Source organism: Rhinopithecus bieti, unplaced genomic scaffold (assembly GCF_001698545.2).
Source record: "Rhinopithecus bieti isolate Rb0 unplaced genomic scaffold, ASM169854v2 scaffold_79532, whole genome shotgun sequence".
In the NCBI taxonomy this organism is placed as follows: Eukaryota; Metazoa; Chordata; class Mammalia; order Primates; family Cercopithecidae; genus Rhinopithecus; species Rhinopithecus bieti.
In genome coordinates, this window is record NW_016830370.1 from 151002 (window position 1) to 172102 (window position 21101).

Sequence of the window (21101 nt, forward strand, 5' to 3'; positions counted from 1 at the left end):
GGGGGCGGTACAGGCACGGGTGGGGGCGGTACAGGTGCAGGTGAGGGGGGCACAGGCGCGGGTGGGGGGCACAGGCGCGGGTGAGGGGTACAGGCGCGGGTGATGGGGGTACCGGCACGGGTACCGGGGTACACACGTGGGTGAGGGCAGTACAGGAGCAGGTGAGGGGTACAGGTACAGATGAGGGGTTATAGGAGCAGGTCGGGGGGTACGGGAGCGGTGAGGGGGGTACAGGCGTGGGTGAGGGGGGTACAGGTGCGGGTGAGGGGGGTTCAGGTGCGGCTGAGGGGGCTCATCCACCATGGGTGTGAAAGCAGGTGCAGGTCAGGCAGGGTCTGCGTGACAGGCATCGGTGAGCATGAAGTAGGAGGCAAAGTCTGAGGGTCGGGTATGAAAGTTTGGCCTGGGAGGAGAGGAAGGAGACTGCTCTGGGCCCCTCCCTCCAGCGGGGCAGCACTCAGGGTCCCGGACCCAGGTCCACAGCCATCAGCACAGCAGGCACTTCCTTCTGCTCAGCCACAATCAGCTCCACAGTCACTACATGTGGTATTAACACAGTGAATAATTCTTCTGTTCAGGTTTTCAAAATAATGGCCCCTAGCTATAATGATTCTGAAATAACAGACCTAAAAATCATCAGCAGTTACCCTGGCAGGAAGTGTGCTTTGCGATGCCTAGGTCAGCACCCAGACATCCCCACTCCGCCTGAAGCCCCCAGAGGGTGGGGCTCGCCGCACAGCCTCCCTGCAGACGGGGCAGTCACATGCTACAGGCGCCAGCCGGCCTTCTCTTCATTCTAGTGCCAATTCTTGGGCTTGCTTCTCATTCTGCCGACCCCTGTACCCACAGACCGAGTCACTGCCCAGCACTCACTCTCGCTGTGAGACCCTCTCTGCACGGTTCTGGGACACCCCCAGCCACAACACCCCAATGGTGCTGTGTGCTTACTGGGGTGAGTCAGCCAGGACTTCAACACGGTCCACAGAGCCTCACCCCAAAACTTAGCTCTGCCAACCAGCTCACAATATCGTATTCACCGGAGGAGGCTCACCTTCGCACCCCTGCCCCCACCTCCTGCCACTGTCCAACATTCACCTCAACCTCATCAGTGTCTTGAAAGGATCTGAAATGTCTGTGTGTACTTGTGCTGATGCCTCCCTCCCACCGCAGTGTAGACAGGGAACTTACTTGTCTCCCCGTCATGGTAGCTCAGGGCCTGACTGTGCAGGGTCTGACCATACCAGGCCTGACCATCCCTGGCCGAGGGAGGCTCTCAGATCGCTGCTGCGGAGGCGGGCATGCGAGAAGCTAGTGCACCAGCAGCCCTGCTCTGCAGCCTGGCGGCGGTGCCCTGCTCACATCCCAGGGTGGCTCCAGGCCTCACATCGGTGCTGCCTCCAGCCTAGCCCGGCCATTACGGTGAATCAGGCATTAAAAAGCCCTTTCTGGACTTGAGATGTGTTTAAAACACAATATTTAAAAAAACAAACACAAAACCACCCCCCAGCTAGCAGTGACTTCAAGTCCACATCCTCAACTGAGCCTCGCCCATCCAGCTGGAAAGGCCCAGGCCCGGGAGGCGAGACCGGTGCCAGCGCGGAGGCCGCGGAAGCCGGCCCAGGGCCAAACCACCAGTGAACGGTGGGAGAGGCGAGGGGAGTGGAGCCGGGAGCCACAAAGGACAGGTCATGGTTCTTCTGGGCAGAAGGAATTTCCACTGTGCTCTAGAGACTGGGAGAATTCTAGAGGGTTATGTGACTTTACTGCAGATAAAGTACATCAAAAAAGCCGGCCACAGAAGAGGTGAAGACCTGGCCTAAGACTCCTCAGACACAGCATCACCAGAGTCCAACCCAATGTGTGTGTCTCTTGAGTCAAACACTTGGTGGTTGCCTGTGTTTCTCACACTTGAGAACACATGATCCTTCCAAATCCAGCCAAGATGGAGTTAAGAAAACTGCAAAAGGTGCAGGAGAAGTTAAAACTTCAGGCACACAGCTGGCACCTAACTCCCTACCACAGGCACAAACCCTGACTGTGAGGCATCAGGGCGGTGCCTGGGCAACCAGACTGTCATCAAACGAAAGGCAGAACATGCGAACCTTCCTGTAGAGAATTCAGACACCTGAGAATACGCCCACAGGCCCGGTGTTTCTCAGCCTGTCCTCTGGGGAGAGGACAGCATCACCACCTGGGGTGTGAGAGGACTCACTGGAGCTGCGGGCCCAGGTGGGGCTCACAGAGAGGAGCCAGGTCCAGACCAGTGTCTCTAGGTAATGAACGCTGCTTCCTGCCCTGGGCCGTGCAGACACCCATGTGAAATTCTCTAAATTATTTTTCTTCAGCTATCTGAAGGAAAACAGTAGGAGTAAATACACAAAAATGTTAATGAAGTTATCTCTGTGCAGCAGGGTAACTTGAAGAAAAGACAAATTACTTTTATTTATTATTTGAGACAGGGTCTCACTCTGTCGCCCAGACTGGAGGGCAGAGGCGCAATCTCAGTTCACCACAGCCTGGATTTCCTGGCTCGAGTGATCCTCGCACCTCAGCCTCTCAATTAGCTGGGACCACAGGCGCACACCACTGCACCCAACTCATCAAATTACTTTTATAATCGGGGGAAAAAAAAAAAACCTTTTACAAAATAATGAAAGCAAGGGCTTCCGATTCAAAATGGTGATCTATGCATGTTGAATTGAAAGATGGTGAATTCCTGAGGTCAGGAGTTCAAGACCAGCTGGACAACATGGCGAAACCGCGTCTCTACTAAAAAATACAAAAAATTAGCTGGGCATGGTGGCAGGTGCCTGTAATCCCAGCTACTCGGGAGGCTGAGGAAGGAGAACTGCTTGAATCTGGGAGGCAGAGGTTGCAGTGAGCCGAGATTGCACCACTGCGCTCCAGCCTGGGCAACAGAGCGAGACTCCATCTCAAAAAAGAAAAAAAAAAAAAAAAAGATGGTGAGTTATGTATCTTTCCCCCCCCACAAGGCATTACCCACCACCCTACACCAAATGGCATTCACAGCATTTGACAGCAAAAAAGACACAGCCACAGCCAGGATGCAAGGGTGAGTCCTCCTGAGCAAGTGTGAGTCCTCCTGAGCCACACCTCCGTTGGGTAAGAGGAAGAAATAAGTCCCTTAAAGCAAGATCCAGCCCAGCAATTCTCGTGGGTGTATGCTTGCCCCCAGGGCACATCTGGCAATGTCTGGAGACATTTTGGGGCATGCTCTTGGCATCTGGCAGGCAGACACCAGGGATGCTGCTAAACATCCTATACTGCACAGTCTCCTGCGACCCCCCTGCTCCAACAAAGGCTCATCCAGCCCAAATGTTCACAGGCCGGTCCACCCCTTTGGCGGAAATAGAAGCTGGTGACGAAAGAGGTTCCCAAGGTCAGTGCATGTTGATTGCAGCAATTCACATCTGTTCCATTCTCTTCCCAATTCACCAGGAAAATAGAAAAATAAGTACCTGCCAGGCACCCAGGAGCCCCACCAGCCCCAGCCGCCCTGACGCTGTGAGGAAGCAGACATCCCAGGTGCTACTGCTGAAACCCACCTAGGGCTACCAAGCCCCCTGAAGAGGAAGGAATCCTCTGTGAGTCTGCGGAGGACTCACTTGGCAGGAAAGCAGTTTAACTCTTACCAGGTGAAGATCCAGTCCAGAGCATGCCAGCTCCTACCACCCTGCAGGAGGATGTGCTCTCAAACTTAAGAAGCACGACATCCACCCCACACCTTCCACAACCCCAGTCCCGCAGCCCTTGGTTCCTTCTCTGACATCCGCACTGGCCCCTCCTGGAGACTGAAGAGTGCAGGCCTTCAGCTGTGAGCTCAGCATATTCTGTTTAATTCTATACTAATAAATGCTTCTAAATCAAGGATCCCTAGTTCCCCAGCAAAACACCTCCATTATGCACTAGGAATCACTCCTGAAAACTTCTACGAGAAAAAGTTTTAACTCAGTAGTGACACAAGTGTCAACAGAGGAATTACGACACTAGATTTCTTCACCTGTATGACTATCTGCATGACTATTTTAATCAGAAGCTATGCAATCACTCTGGAATGCAAATTACATTCACGATTACAAAACAGCAGAAGACCTGAAGAAGAATCCTTTCTGGAGACCTTCCATCTCCCTTCCTAGTTCCTTCAATACACAATGAAAGGATTTCTGGAAACCTTTCCTATCTGGTGTTTCCCATATTCACCAGCCAGTACCAAAAGTGACAAACCACTGCGGTTCTGATCTTCAAGCCTTCTTGTGTGTTAGCTGAAATGACGGGCCTTGAGGTGCACTGCGTGAGACAAAGTGGTCAGTGGTTAAGGCTCCCTACTAGCGGCAGCACAATGTCCTGGTATATACCTCTCTCAGCTGCAGGGTCTCCATCTCTAAACCAACAGAGATCCACCAATGTCGCTGAGTGTTAAAAACCAACCACCTACATCTTGGAGGGACCTAGCAAGAGGCTAGACGTTTGGTAACGTCAACAACATTGCCCTCCCTTCCTGGATCAAATGAAGTGCTTGCTGGACACGCATCACAAGCACCATGATACTCCACTGCGAAACCAGTAGTGGGTCGGGCGCGTGGCTCACACCTGTCAGCCCAAGGCAGGAGGATCGATTGAGCCCTGGAATTCAAAACCACCGGAGGCAACAGTGAAACCCCGTTTCTTTTTAAAAATATGAAATAAACCGCTAGATAATGAAGAGGAGGAGAAGCTTGCCTCTGCTTTCCTATGAAGACCAGCTACACCAGGGTACAGCCTGGCTTCAGCAGCGCTAACTGTAGCAGGGACCTTTTAATGAATGCCAGGCACTGCTTGAAACAATACGTGGTCACTCATTTCACCCTGAGGTGACACAGGCGCTACCATTGCTTAAATCTGACAAGAATAAACAATCACTAAGTGGGCCCTGATGTCTCCCAGTAGAGGAACACAGAGGAGCCCGATTCACACCCCAGCAGGATGGCTCACAGCCTGTGCTCTTCAGCCCTTTGCCGAATGGCCCTGGGGCTGGGGGAACGCACAGCAACCTGGCCACATTGCATCCTCCACACCTGTCGCCACACCGTCCGTCCTGAGACGGACGGGAACACCAGGGCACCCAGGGAGGAGAGAAAAGCTACGCAGCTCCCCAGGAAGGCAACACAGAACCACAAAGCTCAGCCGCAGCTCTGAGAAAGCTATGACCTTCATCTTTTAAGGAATTCCTTCCCAGGTGCTTCATAGGAAATCCTCTACTAACTAGGTAAAGAGCAAGTATCGGCTCCTTCTACTAGGAGCACAAATTTCATTCTAAGAAGTGCGACGTGGCTAAGTGACCACCCAAGGTCACGCAACCGGCAGCCGGACGGCAAAAGCTGTATTTCAGGTTTGGTGACGCCCATCAAAAAGGTCGCTGGGTGCCATCAGGCCGTGAGGTTTCTCCCTACAGCTCCTACCTAGCGACCGGCGCACCCGGCACCTCCCAGCCCTGGGCTCCCGGGAGGGCGGCCGGGCACCGGCCGGGCACGCCGCGCATTCTGTCTGCCTGAGCGCCAGAGATCCCACGCCCCGCAAACTCCGGCTTCCACCCCAGCCCCAAATTCGCCAGCCTTCGCGCTGCCAGAGTCGTCGCTGCCTCGGCTCACGCAGCTCTTCAGGCAGAGGGGCCACAGTCGGGCGTTGGGCAGGGCCAAAGCCGCCGCCTCCGTCACACCTGCCCGGCGCGGACCCGGCGCCCCCGAGGAGCCCGCACGGCCCCGTCAGGCCGCGCCCAGCTCCCGCCGCCCTCGCCGCTGGCCCTCCCGGGGCGGTCCCTCGCGGCCCATGGGCACTGGCTGGAGGCGCCATCGCTGCCCTCGGCCTGCGCGGCGCAGGCGCCCACCTTGAGGGTCGGGTACTCCTGGACCTTCAGGGTCATGGACAACTGAGCCGCCGACTCCTGCACCGCCATCTTGAAGCGGCCAAAACATTACCGGGCGGGGGACGCGCGAGCGCGCTGCACGCCGGGAAATGACGCCGCGCGCGCCGGCCGGAGGGGGCGGGGGCGGGCCGATGCGCCTGCACCAATCGTATCCGCCCAGTCGGCCGGAGGCGGAAGAAGGCGCGAACCAATCACTGCCGGGTTTTCTCCCGCTCAGCCAATCAACGGTAGCCCCGGCTGGCGGTTTCCTCCTTGAATTCGCTGCCAGGTTCAGGCCGCAGACGCCGGGGTTGGGGATGCTCCCGGTCCCGGGGCAGGCCGGTGGGGTGCGGAGAGCGGCCCGGGCGGGTAGAGCTGGGGCCGAGCGGGCTGGGGGACTTGGCGTCCGTCCAGTTACTCGGGGCTCCCGCGGGGTGGTCTCCTGTGGGTCCCTCGTGCCTGCGGTACCAAGGCCAACGCCGACAAAACGCTTGGCCACATACGCCTGTGGTTTTCACCGATTTACAGCTGCTGGAATCCTGATGTGGAACCTCCGACTTCCCATTGGAAAAGGAAAGGCCCAATACCTAAAATTGATTTATGGACAGAAACTCCCGAAGCATGAGAAGCTTGTGGTCTCTCCGCCCTCTCCTTGCAGGGTGGGCAGCGCTGGCATCCGGGTCATGCCCTGCCTTCATTTCAGCCACTTCACATTCTCAGCGTTTCAAACACTACCCGTCTCCCTCCTTTCCAAAATAAAACTGAAATTAGGTTTTATTACTTAGGAAATAACGTCCCAATTAAACCACCTTGTGTTTCATGTAACTCATTTCTAAACAATTTTTAAAATATTTGGTGTTTAAACAAAGGAAAAATATCTAAGGTGACAGCGATGAAGCGAGAACCTCCACTTGGAGGCTGCTACATGTTACAGCCAGAATGCAAGACATCCGACCCGCACTGTGGAGTCTTTGTCTGTCTTACTTAAACAGGAGTTGGGACTAAGGAAAGTGTTATTCCTTAAGTGTGTGGCTGCAGACTCCAGTCTTTTAGATATTTGAAGTAAGTTTTACAGTGAAGTACACAAATCTTGACTATACAACTTTAATGAATTTTCACCCATATTTGCACTTTTATCTAACCATGTCCTGGGTTGAGATTTAGGACATTTCCCGTGGCACAGAAAGCTCCCCTGCCCCTTCCCGGGCTATATCCCCATCATTCTAACCCTGCTCCCCATAACAGCATTCCTGACTTTCCTGTAGATGGAAGCATGCACTCTGTACTCTTTGCGTCTCTTCACAGTTCACATGGTGTCTGCCACTCTCCGGGATGGTCCCAGTAACACATGGGAGCACTGCAGCAGTTGGATGGACTGCCGTCCTCTTTAGAGACTTTGCATTCACTTCACCAGGGATTCAAGATTAACCTAAAGAACGGGACACAGGTTTCATTTCCATGGTAAAATAATCCCATCCTAGTACCATCTACAATCAGCAATACTTAGGAATGATAAGGCAGAGGTTTGCACATTGGAGAGGTTGTTTGACCCTCTACAACCTTTGGATCATTCATTCTAGGTTTTCTTATATTGGAAGATAAAACTGTATTTGAATTAGTGGATCCTTTTGTAAACCAAAACGTGTCTGAGACAGATCTCAATCCGTTTAGAAGTTTATTTCGCCAAGGTTAAGGATCATGACCGGAGACACAGCCTCAAGAGGCTCTCAGAACACATGCCCAAGGCGGTTGAGTTACAGCTTGATTGTATATGTTTTAGGGAGATGTAGGCATCAATCAATACATGTGAGATTTACGTTGGTTTGGTCTGAAAAGGCAGGACAACTCAAAGCAGGGCAGGGGCTTCCAGGTCACAGGTGGATTCAAAGATTTTCTGATTGGCAATTGGTTGAAAGAGTTCTTATCTAAAGATCTGGAATCAAGAGAAAGGAGCATCTGGGTTCAAAGGGGTTGTGAAGACCAAGGTTCTTATTATGTAGATGAAGTCTCACAGGTGGCCACCATTACAGGCAATAGATGGCAAATGTTCCCTGTCTAGATCTTTAAAAGCTGCTAGACTTGGGTGGGCACTGTGGCTCACACCTGTAATCCCAGCACTTTGGGAGGCTGAGGCAGGTGGATCATGAGGTCAGGAGATCAACACTGTCCTGGCTAACACGGTGAAACCCCATCTCTACTAAAAACACAAAAAGTTAGCCAGGCGTGGTGGTAGGCGCCTGTAGTCGCAGCTACTCAGGAGGCTGAGGCAGGAGAATGGCGTGAACCCAGGAGGCAGAGCTTGCAGTGAGCCGAGATTGCACCAACCACTGCACTCCAACCTGGGCGAAAGTGCGAGACTCTGTCTCAAAAAAAAAAAAAGATCTCTGTTTTAATGTTAATGCTGGTAAGTTTTGTGCCTGAACTCCAAAGGGAGGAGGGGATACTGAGGCATGTCCGACCCTCCCTTCCCATTAATAGCGGCAGGAGGCAGAGCAGTTACCCAGTGAAATGTAACCTTCAAGCTGAAGACAGTTTAAAGCCTACCTACAAGTCCCAGGTAAATCCATGGACTGGATTGGGAACCTGTCTTCCTGCTTGGCATTCTTTCCTCTGATTGGTCCCCACCCAACACCTATTTTACATATACGTACCCTTCCCTAATGGGTTTTTTGTTTGGTTGGTTTTTGTTTCTTTTAGATGGAGTCTTGCTCTGTCGTCCAGGCTGAAGTGCAGTGGTATGATCTTGGCTCACTGCAAGCTCCGCCTCCCAGGTTCACGCCATTCTCCTGCCTCAGCCTCCCTAGTAGCTGGGACTACAGGTGCCTGCCACGATGCCCGGCCAATTTTTTTTGTATTTTTAGTAGAGACGGGGTTTCACCATGTTAGCCAGGATGGTCTTGATCTCCTGACCTTGTGATCCGCCCACCTCAGCCTCCCAAAGTGCTGGGATTACAGGCATGAGCCACCGCACCTGGCCCCAATTGGTTTTTTACATTGTTGTCCCCACCTTTGAATGATGTCTTTGTTTTAGCCATTTTTGCGTACTCATAAATCAGTCAGTGTGCGCTCCCCATTCTGAGCCCATAAAAACCCCAAACCCAGCAACATGGAGAGAGAAACCACCCAACTTTAGGTGGTGGACCACCCTCACATCCCTGCTTCACTGAGAGCTGCTTTGTCACTCAATAAAATTCTTCTCCATCCTCCTTACCCTTCAATTGTCAATATATCATCATTCTTCTTGGACATGGGACAAGAGCTCAGGATGCGCCAAATGTAAGTACAGAGAAGGCTGTGACACTGTGACCCTTTGCCCTTCGCCAGTGGAGGGCAGCCATCCCATGTGACAGAAGCAGCAGTGGGGCTGAGCCAGCCCTGGAGCTGTGGGCCAATGCAGGGCAAGGGACTGACAGAGCTGTTGACACACCATGGTCCATCAGGATGCAAACTAGAAGAGCTCATTAGCACTCTGTAACACCCCCGTAGGGCTTCAGGATCACGGCACCCCTACCTGAGCGCCATTGTGTTCCCCTCATCTGGATGCCAGAGTCCACCATGGGAGTGGCTTGCAACATGCCTGGTCCAGCCACAAGCCCTGCATGGAGCCTGCTTCTGTACTGACACTTGGAACCGTTGGCTGGACCACACGCTCACTCGCTCACTCACCCCCTCCCGCTAGTGGCTGAGTGTGCAGTCGCAGCAGCTGCAGGATCCATGCCAGAGCGCAAACCTGGCATGACCTGACAAGCCAAGGGAATGGGGCATCTCCCATGGCAAACCTGGGCCTGAGCAAGGCCTGGGCAAGGGTGTCACTGGCCGGGGGGTCTCTGGCTGACAAGTGACCAAGAAAAGTCCTGCGTCGCCATAGTGGTCTGAACTAATTTTTCAGGTTTCTTTGAAACCCCTTGGCTGAGGGTGGGGTGGGGGGTTCCATTCAGTCAGTTGGGGGAGCTTAGAATTTTATTTTTGGTTTACATAACTTGAAATTGTCCCATTGTCAGACTCTGACACCAACTGGGTATGCTACAGTCCAACCCCATTCACACTCACTCGCAGAGTTAGCACAGACCCCACAGGCCAAGGACTCCGTTCCACAAGGCTGTCCCCACTCCAGGTGATGGCTGCACATGGGGTGCCCGGGCCACCCACAAGGCAAATGACACATTTGGGGCTCCCACAAACAATTCCTCAGGTTCAGTAATTTGCTAGAATGACTCACAGAGCTCAGGAAACACTTAATGCTTCCCAGCTTATTATGAAGGACACAGCTCAGGAACAGCTAACAGGAGTGCATCTGGCATGGTGTGGCGAGGAGCTCCAGAGCCCTCTCTGCGTGGCAACCACTTAGCACTTCAGGGCATCCACCAGCCAGGAGGCTCTCCTGAATTTCATTATTCACACATTTTCATATCTCAGTCTCCAGCCCCCCTTATCCCCAGAGGTGGAGGTCGAGTGGGAGAGGGGCTGAGAATTCCTGCCAACTAATCTCTGGGTCTTTCTAGTGATATCTGGAGGCCCCATCCAGAGTCACCTCATTAACATAAACTCAGGTGTGGTGGGAAGGACACTCCCACACTCAGGAAATCATAAGGGTTGTAGACACTCAGTGACCGGAACCAGGGACCACAACCAAATATACTTTCTGTTGTAGTATAGCATTCAACAGCTAACATGTTATGTGTCTCTTGGTTCAAACTTCCAAAATCTTAGACTCCAAAGTCTTGCCCAGTGTGGGTTGGCTGTCCATCCAAACTAATCAGCTATACCAGGGGTGAGCTGTGGGGTACACGTGGTTCCCTTGTGTGGGTGGGCCAGGAGCACCCAGAGAAGAGCAGCCCAGAGAGAAATGGTGCTGGGTGTCCCCTGCATGGCCACCATGTGGGAGGACCTGACCTCTGGCTCAGGGACGCACTGTCATAGCCAACTTACACCACATGCTGCAGGGGGTCCACATCCTGGGGCCCTTCTTATCTCCACTGATGGACTGCAGGGCTCTGCTACTTAAAGGTAACCCCCTCAAGGTCGAGGGGGTGACTCTGCCCCGAGCTGCACGACACAGCACTTCCTCTCGCCCGGCCAGATCAGTTTTCTGAGGTGGAGTTGCCCTTGTCATTATTTTGATCCACACATCTCTTAGGAGGTGGTTAACACCTGCTGAAAAACTTAATTCTTAAATGAATGAAACATGTACCTCACATCAGGTGAGAAGATTTTACGCAGTTCACTGTTTTGTTGGTTTTTTTTGTTGTGTTTGGTTTTGTTTTTTTTTTTGAGACAGAGTCTTGCTCTGTCACCCAGGCTGTAGTGCAGTGGCACGATCACAGCTCACTGTAGCCTCTATCTCTTGGGCTCAACCAGTCGTCTCACTTCAGCCTCCTGAGTAGCGTAGCTGGGACTACAGGCATATGCCACCATGCCTAGAAAATTTTTAAAGTTTTTTGTAGAAACAGGGTTTTGCCACGTTGCCCAGGCTGGTCTCAAACTCCTGGGCTTGAGCGCTGACTGTTTTGTTGGTAAGAAAATAGCATTTGATTTTCCCTTAAAATTATTTAGTAATACAAACTACAATTAGTTCCTATGGTTAGCCGTAGGGGTGGGATCGACTCAAGCCACACAATTGTTATTTTCACAACATCTGTTTGTAAATGTCTCCAGTAAAGGCCTCCTGGCTCCCTGGAGGAGGAGGCCAGACACCTGCCGGTGCTGGACGGTGGCCTCCCTGCTCCCGGGTGGGGCCAAGCCAGGGGGAGTGCTTGAGGTGGCGTCTGTTGGGCCAAGATTGTAGAAGTTCCTTCCAAAAGGTGGTATGAGCCCTAAAATTACACTTGAAAACCTTTACCTGGGACGGGACAGAGTTAAGTGCCTTGGAGAAGACGGACCTTCTTCCTGTAGACGCCTGATGGGGTGGGGGCGGGGGCAAGAGGAGCTGGAGTGAGAGGTGCCGCCCGCCTGCTCCGTGGGTTTCTGTGACCATGGCTGAAGAAATCAGGAATGTGTGCATGTGTAAGTGTGTGCACGCGTGAGGCCCCTTCCCACCCTCTCGTCAGGTGAAGCCCACCTACAAGGACGCCTGGGCTCCGGTGCGGGGATTTGCATACGGAACCCCTCCCTCTGGGCTCCGGTGGGGGGATTTGCATACGGAACCCCTCCCTCTGGGCTCCGGTGGGGGGATTTGCATACGGAACCCCTCCCTCTGGGCGCAGGTGCGGGGATTTGCATACGAAACCCCCTCCCTCAATATCGCCAGTGTGGATTTCCTGGGGAGGAGAGACAGGGACTATTGTGAGAGCTAGACTGTCTGACACGAGGCCGCTGAGTCATTGAAAAAGGTTTTCTGCAAGGCTGGGCATGGTGGCGTCCCAGCTACTCGAGAGCCAAGGCAGGAGGCTTGCTTAAGCCCAGGAGGTTGAGGCTGCAGTGAGCCATGATCGCGCCATGACTCCCCAGCTGAGGCTGCAGAGGGACACCCTGTCTCAAAAAACAAAAGTTGTCTTCTTATTTGAGGGGCTTATTAGTGGAATTAATCCACTATTTTCCTAATTCTAAGCAATGAACCTCAGCAGATAAAGAGGGTGCCCACAAAATAGTCACTAAAATTGTCCATGTAGTAGGTCACAATGAAAGTGTCAATACATTGCAAACAGTGGAAACATACAGGTGAAATTCTAGATCACAAAACACCCACACTATAATAAAATAGAGATTTTCCACCCAGAAATGGAAAATCCCTCTTTCTAGTGTCAAAGAGATGCTAAGAAATGGAGCTTGCCGAATTTCTAGAAATCAATAATAATCAAACTACGCATATCAGAACTAATGGGCTAATGTTACTGCCGTGCTCACGGAACAGTTCATAGCTTTTAAGTGCTGTATTAATTACAAAAAGAAGAAAGAAAGAATGACCTATACATGCTATTCAGAAAATTTAAAGGGACGACAGCAACAAGAAAAGCCTGCGGAAACAAACATAATAAAGTTGGAAATTAAAAGGTAAGAAAAATTTAAAAGGCAAAACAAAATTATATGAGTGTAAATACATAGCAAGACCCTGTCTCTACAAAAAAAAAAAAAAAAAAATCTGAGAATGAAGGTGCATGCCTGTGATCCCAGCTACTTGGAAGGCTGAGGCGGGAGGATCACCTGAGCCCAGAAGGTTGAGGCTGCAGTGAGCCATAGTTACACCACTGCACTCCAGCCTGGGCAACAGAGTGAGACCCTGTCTCAAAAAAAAAAAGATGAACAGATGTTTCACAAAAGAACATACAACTGACCCTTGAACAACTTGGGAGTTAGGGTTGCTGACCCCCTCACCGTGGAAAATCCACGTGTGACACTTGACTCCCCAGAACCTAACTACGAATAGCCTACTGTTGACTAGAAGCCTTATCGATAACATAAACAGTTGATTGATTAATACCTGAAAGCCTTATCGATAACATAAACAGTTGATTGATTAATACCTGGAAGTCTTATCAATAACACAAACCACTGATTAATACATATTTTGTTTGTTATGTGTATTGCAAACTGTACTCTTGTAAAAAAAAAAAGTAAGCTATGAAAGAGAAAATGTTATTAAGAAACTCATAAGGAAGAGAAAATAGATTCAGGGTCCACCGAGTTCAAGGGGCCATCAAGGTCTCCATCCTCCTCCTGCTCACGTGAGTGGCTGAGGAGGAGCAAGGGAGCTTGGTCCTGCCGTCTTGGGATGGCCCAAGTGATCCTTCCACCTCAGCCTCCCAAGTAGCTGGGATCACAGGCATGCACCTTCTTCTCCATTCTCAGCCTCTTTCTTTCTTTCTTCCTTCCTTCCTTCCTTCCTTCCTTCCTTCCTTCCTTCCTTCCTTCCTTCCTTCCTTCCTTTCTTTCTTTCTTTTTTTTGGTAGAGACAGGGTCTTGCTATGCTGCCTAGGCTGGGCTCAAACTCCTGGCCTCAAGTTATCCTCCTACCTTGACCTCCCAAACTGCTGGGATTATTTTGTTGCTTATATTTAAATTGCATCATTTGTCTTTGTATCGTTGATGTGTAGAGTTGAGTTCTTCAGATATTCTGTACACATGTCTTTTGTGAGCTATAGCCACGTGTGGCTTAATGACAGGGATGTGTCCCAGAAAATGCATCATTTCATGATTTCGTCACTGTGTGACATCACAGAGTGCACCCACACAAACCTGGAAGCCACGGCCCACCGCACTCCCAGCTGCAGATAGAGCCCATCGTTCTGAGGCACGAACCCGCTCAGTGCATCCCTGCGCCGAATCGGCTGCTGTAGCACGATGAAGTGTTTGTGTATCTAAACACAGAAAAAGTACAGTTAAAATAGGGTGTGAAAGTACGAAATCGCACGCCTGTGTAGCTTCTTCACCATGAGTGGGGCTCCCAGGACTGGAAGCTGCCCTGGGTGAGCTGGTGAGTGAAGAGTGACTGTGAAGGCCTAGCCCATGACCGCACACTGTCATAGACCCTATAGACACTGCACACTTAGGCTGCACTACATTTATACACATTTTTTTTCTTTCTTCAATAATAATTAACTTTGTCTTACTGTAACTTTTTTACTTTATAGACTTTTGATTTTAAACAGTTTTAGCTCTTTTATAACAACTTAAAATACAAACACATTGTACAACTATACAAAATATTTCTTTTCTTTTATCCTTATTCCGAAAGCCTTTATTTCTATTTTAAAATGTTCTTATGTTATTTTTCACTTTCTCCATTTTTCTTAAAAGCTAAGACACAAGGCCGGGCATGGTGGCTCACACCTGTAATCCCAGCGCTTTGGGAGGCCAAGGTGGGTGGATCACCTGAGGTCAGGAATTCAAGACCAGCCTGGCCAGCATGGTGAAACCCTGTCTCTACTAAAAAAAACAAAAATTAACCTGGCATGGTGGTGCATGCCTGTAGTCCCAGCTACTCAGGAGGCTGAGGCAGGAGAATCACTTGAATCCAGGAGGCGGAGGCTGTAGTGAGCTGAGATTGCACCACTGCACTCCAGCCTGGGCGACAGAGTGAGACTCTGTCTCAAAACAAAACAAAATAAACAAAAAAACAAACTAAGACACAAACATACACATTAGCCTCAGCCTACACAGGGTCAGGATCACCAATATCTCTGCCTTCCACCTCCCCTTTTTGTCCCACCGGCAGGTCTTCAGGGACAGTAACACGTATGAAGCTGTCACATGTTATGATAACAGGGCCTTCTGGATACCTCCCAAAGGACCACCACACATGTGTGAATGATGCATTGTGCTGTGACACTGGGGCAGCTACAATGCCTGAGGGTGAGAGGAACTTTTCAGCTCCATTTGACTTTTACGGGGCCACCACCACATATGCGGTCCACTGTTGACCAGAACGTTGTTACGTGGCACGTGTCTATGTATGTGTTGTGATATTTTCCCCTAGTCTATAACTTACCTTTGTTATTTACTTAATTTGTCTTTCAATGAGCAGGTGTTAATTTTAATGAAGTCTAGTTTTTTCTTTTAGGGATCATGCTTTTTGTTTCTTATCTAGGAATTGTTAGACTACCCCAGCATTATACAATGCTCTCCTTCTGGAAGTTCAATAACCTTATGTTCTACACTGATGTCTACAGTTCGCCTTGAATTAATTTTGCAAATTGTTGGATATAGTAGTTGAGGTTCACTTTTTTGGCCGGGCACAGCGCAACCCTGACAGGAGCGGTATATCCAGACCTTGCAAAATAAAAAACAGGTAGTAGAGCCACATGTATCAGCATGAAAAACTATCCAAAATATACTTGTAGGCGAAAGAAAGTACACCCAACAATGCCTAGCAGGCAGAACGGTGGCCTCAAAAATACATATCCACATGCTGACCCCAGAGCCGGCCAATGTGGCTTATTTGGAAACAGGGTCTTTCCAGATGTAATCACGTTAAGGATCTCGTGACGAGATCCTCCTGGATTTACAGGGGGGACCTAAACTGAACAACAAATGTCCTTTTAGGAGAAAAGACAGAACCCTGCCTGCAAGGCTGAAGGGATCCTCCCGCTTCAGCCTCCCGAGTAGCTGGGACCACAGGTGCACACCACTGCCCCTGGCTAACTGTTGTAGTTTTTGTAGAGTCAGGGTCTCACCATGTTGCCCAGGCTGACATTCTTTCCAACTATGGAATCATGGAGGCTGCTTGGGCCTCCTGCTCATTCAGCAGGACTGCAGTCCCCAGCCCTGCCTGCAGAGCCTGTCCAGCCCTGGCCCCTCTCAGAGCCACACGGTGGCTGTGTGGGATGGTGCCCGCGTGGAAAGTGCTGCTGCTGCCAGGCCCAAAACACCACACTTCCCTCCTGGGGGTGGAAGGGCAGGATGCAGCTTCACCCTTTATCTTGAAGGGTTTCCCTTTCCCCAATGGACCCCACAAACTTCCCTGGGACGGCAGTGCCTGTGTCTCCATGGGGCTAATTCTGGTTCCCTGAGGCTGGTCCCACCAAGGTCCCCGACGCCATCCTGCACTGTCCTGGCGTGGGCTAAGTCATCTCCTCCCAGAATATGCCCAGATCCTAACTCCTGGTATCCCCGAATGTGACCTTCTTTGGAAAAAGGGTTCCTGCAGGCAACCAAGTTCAGACTCCTCCATCTTGAAGGCGGGTCTCACTCCAGCACCCCTGTGTCCTTACAAAGCGGGAATCTGGAGACAGACAGGCAAGCAGAGGCCCTGCGAGAGTGAAGACGAGGTTGGGGCGGTGCTTCCTAAGGCCAAGGAACCGAGGAACATGGAGGGCTTCGATGGCCCCCAGGAGCTGGAGAGAGGGTGCAGCCGGTTCTCCCTCGGAGCCTCGGGAGGGGCCAGCCCTGCCCACACCCTGATCCCAGCTTCGGCCTCCGGAGTTGTGGCCAACCCGCTTAAGGTACTTGCTCACACAGCCTAGAAAGGCACACCCCAGCTATAGGGCTCGGGGGTCTGTGGAGTCCCAGCTTACAGAGTGGGGGGACACGGGACTCTGTGGGGTCCCAGCCTATACAGTGGGGGGACGCGGGGGTCGGCAGAAGGTCCTCCATGTTTTGGCTGACGGTGGGAGAGTCATAGCCTCGCCCTGGTGCAAACCGTGGTCTGCCCCATGTGAGCACAAGCTGCCTCTGGGCCTCGTTCTCGGTAGGGATGAAAAGGAGGGCACTGGAGGTCACTGGCTGCTCACCAGGTGCTGTTCAGTAGCAAGCTCCACACGTGCCTGTACAGCCCCAACGGGACCCCTGCTCCACAGTGTCTGCAGCAAGCTCGGTGTTGCTCTCGGGGGTCTGTGTGGGCAGCCAGGCGCCAGAGAGCCGTGTGGGGCAGAGCGGGCCCCACAACCCGTGGCTCCTTGCGGGCAGCACTCACCTTGCGTCGGTCCCGCGGATGTGCCGAGTTTCTCCCTGCACCATCTTGGCCAGGAGGGGACTTTCCGTGTGTTCCTCCCCACGACAAGGACAACTCTTGCCCACAGGCCAGGGAGCCCATGAGGGGTCGGCCAGCCTCACTCAGTGGTCCCTGGGGAGCTGGACCTAGGACAGGACCCGCTGTCGTCACACCCCCTAAGCCCTCTCCATAATGGGTCCACCATGCTCAGGGCGCCAGGCACCCACAGACGCGGTGACCCCCTCCCAAGAAGAGATGCCTACGTGTTTTTGGGGAAGGTGGTCGGGTTCCCAGTCTGGGACTGCTGTGAATTCAGGGACTGGACTTCTTCCTGGGGTGCTGCCCTTGGTCCCCTGACCACACCCCTGACACTGGACCACGTGACATCAGGCCACCCCTGGGGACACCTGGCCTCCCCCTGTGGAAACAACAGCCCACTTGCCTTGGACGGGGGCGCACCACCACCTGGCCTCTGCTATCTTCAGTCCTGCCCCACAACTGCTATCTGAGAGCCCAGCTGGACCCAGCCCCAGCCACTACCCAGACACACCAGGCTTCTCCGTGCCCTCCCATGCCTCCCACAGAGCAGAGGGGCTGGAGGCTGCAGCGCTGGGGGCTGCCCCCGGAGGTCCACTCTGGAGTCTTGGACCCTCCCTCTATCACCTTCCCTGGCCTCTGCGGCCACCCTCCCGTCCAGTCCTGAGTGGGCACCCAGTCCCGTAGCTGGGGCCATCCAGTCCTGAGTGGGCACCCACATCTGCAGGTGGAGGCTGCACAGATGGCGTCTGCTGGCTTTGCCCGTCATCTTGTCTTTCTGGGCCTTCCCCTCCCACACGCTCACCACATTCCCAGTCCCAGGGACTCCAGATGTGAACTTGGAGGCAGGACACTGAGTGTGGGGGTCTGGGGGAGTGACATCCTCAGGAGGATGCAAGAAGGGCTTTGGCCAGGGAAAGGCTGGGCACCTCAGCCTGCAGCACAGGGCTGCGTCCACCGTGAGGAAGGCTGCGGTGGGGAAAGATGTTCTCACTTCACCTGTGTCTGCCCAAGAGTGTCTGCCCCAGCCTCGCTCATAGCTCTTGGGCAGCTTGGAAGCATATGACCCCCCAACCCGTGTCTCACTGTGAGGTGGAAGCATATGACCCCAACTGTGTCTCAATGTTGGGGGGAGCATATGACCCCCGACTCGTGTCTCACTGTGGGGCAGCATATGACCCCAACCCGTGTCTCACTGTAGGGGGAGCATATGACCCCCGACCCGTGTCTCACTGTGAGGTGGAAGCATATGACCCCAACTGTGTCTCAATGTTGGGGGGAGCATATGACCCCCGACCCGTGTCTCACTGTGGGGGAAGCATATGACCCCACCCGTGCCTCAATGTGGGGCAAGAGTCACGGCACCCGGCATCTCCTGGTGTCACTCTTCAGCCCTGGCCGGCTCAGCTTCTCAGTCTGTGTGATGACCACAGGAGACGCATGGACCAGACACCCGTCTGCACTGCACCCAGCCTTGGGTGAAGGAATGGAGGCTTGAGTGGAGGAATGGAGGTCTGAGGGGAGGAATGGAGGCCTGAGGGAATGGAGGCCTGAGTGGAGGAATTAGGGACCTTGAGTAGGGGAATGGAGACCTGAGTGGGGGAATGGAGGCCTGAGTGGGGGCATTAGAGCCCTTGAGTGGAGGAATGGAGGCCTGAGTGGAGGAATTAGAGCCCTTGAGTAGGGGAATGGAGGCTTGAGTGGGGGAATGGAGGCCTGGGGTTTGTCTTTTTCCTGGTGACTCCAGGGGGCTCTGAAGCGCATGTCCCACCCAGACATCTTTATTGCCTCTGTTGTGGCTGCAGCCCTGGGATTTCCGCTTGCCCTGCACGGACCCATTCCCTAGGCCTGCAGGCCACAGATGTCGAGTTCTCAAGCCCTTCAAGGAAGTTGTGGGATTAGCCTCCCTACCCCAGGCCCTGACTGGTACCCATTAGTATACGGATAAGGGGTGCAGCAGGAATCTGTGGCCCACTCCATTGTCGATGAAGAGGGCAAAGTGGTGAGCACCGGGGGGAGGGGGAGGGGAAGGTTTAGAGGGTTGGGGCTAGGGTTAGAGTTTGGGTTGTGGGTTAAATTTTAGGGTTAAGGTTAGGGTTAGGGACCCTCAGGTTAGGGAGCTGGTTAGAGGGGTTGGTGCTGAGTGAAATCACAGATCCCATCTGGGCCTTCCCTGGGCAGCAGTGGGTGATGCCAGTGGGGGTGATTCAACCCCATAAACCTGATTTGTGGGGAATGAGCCGCAGGGTGAATAAGAAGGACTAACACTGAAATATATATTTTTTTCCAAGTGTTTGGAAGGACAGTGCATTCTGATCCACATGGCAGTTAAAAATCAATACCCATTGTATGTTAAGTGCACAAATATTGGTGATCTATAGTAAAATATTGTCCATAACTAGAGACACTACACCTGTTGGTAGTTAAACCCATAACAGTCTATCTTCAAGTAGTTAAAATATGGATTTGACTTGTGTATTAATTCCTCATGATAGGTATCATGATTTTAAAAATGAGATTTTTAATATAAACAGAAGAGATGTTAGTCAAAATAATTTCTTGCCCGCGGCAGTGGCATTAACAAGCCATTACTTTGGGCACGATGGCAGATTCCAGGGGCCTTCCCTTTTTCTTATCATTCTGGTGGCTGCTTTATAAAGCACGTCACAGACACCATCACCCCGACCTTCCTTAGTCGCCTGGCAAGTCTAATTTTGCAGTTTATCACAAAATGCCAGACTCGCTCAGCATGTCATTTAATCGTATGCTTGGAGGCTTCCAGATTGCTTGGTTATCATGAAATTATTCTTCAATAAAAATGCATACTTTGTGATCACTATTTTGTTAAGCCGGATGCCAGGCCTGCCTTTGTCACAGCTAATGGCAGGCCATCTTGCCCACTCCCCTGCCAGTGTTTGTAACTCTTGGTAGCACAGAAGTATTGATCCAGTTGATCACAAAGCAAAGCACTTGGAGGTGCTGGTCATGAAGAACGCTGTAGCCACCGCGGCTTCCACGTGCACGTCACTGTCACTCAACAGCTTTGAAACAAGCGCCTTTCATCCTCTTGGAGGGAGGTGAAGAGGAAATAATGTTACTCACAGGGCTGTTGTGCGCTATTCTGAGAGTAACGGGAACAACAGAGCTGACGGGCGTCTGTCACCAAGGCCCCGGACCACCCGGGACAACAGAGCTGGTGGGCGTCTGTCACCGAGGCCCCAGACCACCCGGGACAACAGAGCTGACGGGCATCTGTCACCAAGGTCCCGGACCACCCGGGACAACAGAGCTGACGGGTGTCTGTCACCGAGGCCTTGGACCACCCGGGACAACAGAGCTGGTGGGCATCTGTCACCGAGGCCCCGACAACAGAGCTGACAGGTGTGTGTCACCGAGGTCCTGGACCACCTGGGACAACAGAGCTGGTGGGTGTCTGTCACCGAGGCCCCGGACCACCCGGGACAACAGAGCTGGTGGGCGTCTGTCACTGAGGCTGGGACAACAGAGCTGACAGGTGTGTGTCACCGAGGTCCTAGACCACCTAGGACAACAGAGCTGGTCGGCGTCTGTCGCCGAGGCCCCGGATCACCTGGGGTGGCTCCTACAGGTGGGGGTCCAGGCTGCAACGAGGATTCTGCTCTCACAGCAGAATCATGGAAGCCACACGCTGGGGTCCCTGATCCATCTGAAGGGATTCCGAGGCAGACAAACATCCTGGAAGAGTAGCTTCTCATTCCTTGTCTTAAAATAGAAGGTGGGATTTGATAGTCAAATTCTTTTTTTTTTTTTTTTTTTTTT

The 21101-nt window shown here is 52.3% G+C and overlaps 1 protein-coding gene across 1 annotated transcript in view; it reads right to left on the minus strand.

Annotated features, from left to right (window-relative positions):
* The window catches only part of MAEA (macrophage erythroblast attacher, E3 ubiquitin ligase), a 55066-nt gene extending 49055 nt beyond the window's left edge, over positions 1–6011 (minus strand). The window contains exon 1 of the mRNA XM_017865429.1: positions 5885–6011. Within this exon, the coding sequence (XP_017720918.1) occupies positions 5885–5953 (69 nt within the window). The 5' untranslated portion in view covers positions 5954–6011. The remainder of the gene's footprint in view (positions 1–5884) is intronic.
* Positions 6012–21101: the final 15090 nt, after the last annotated feature.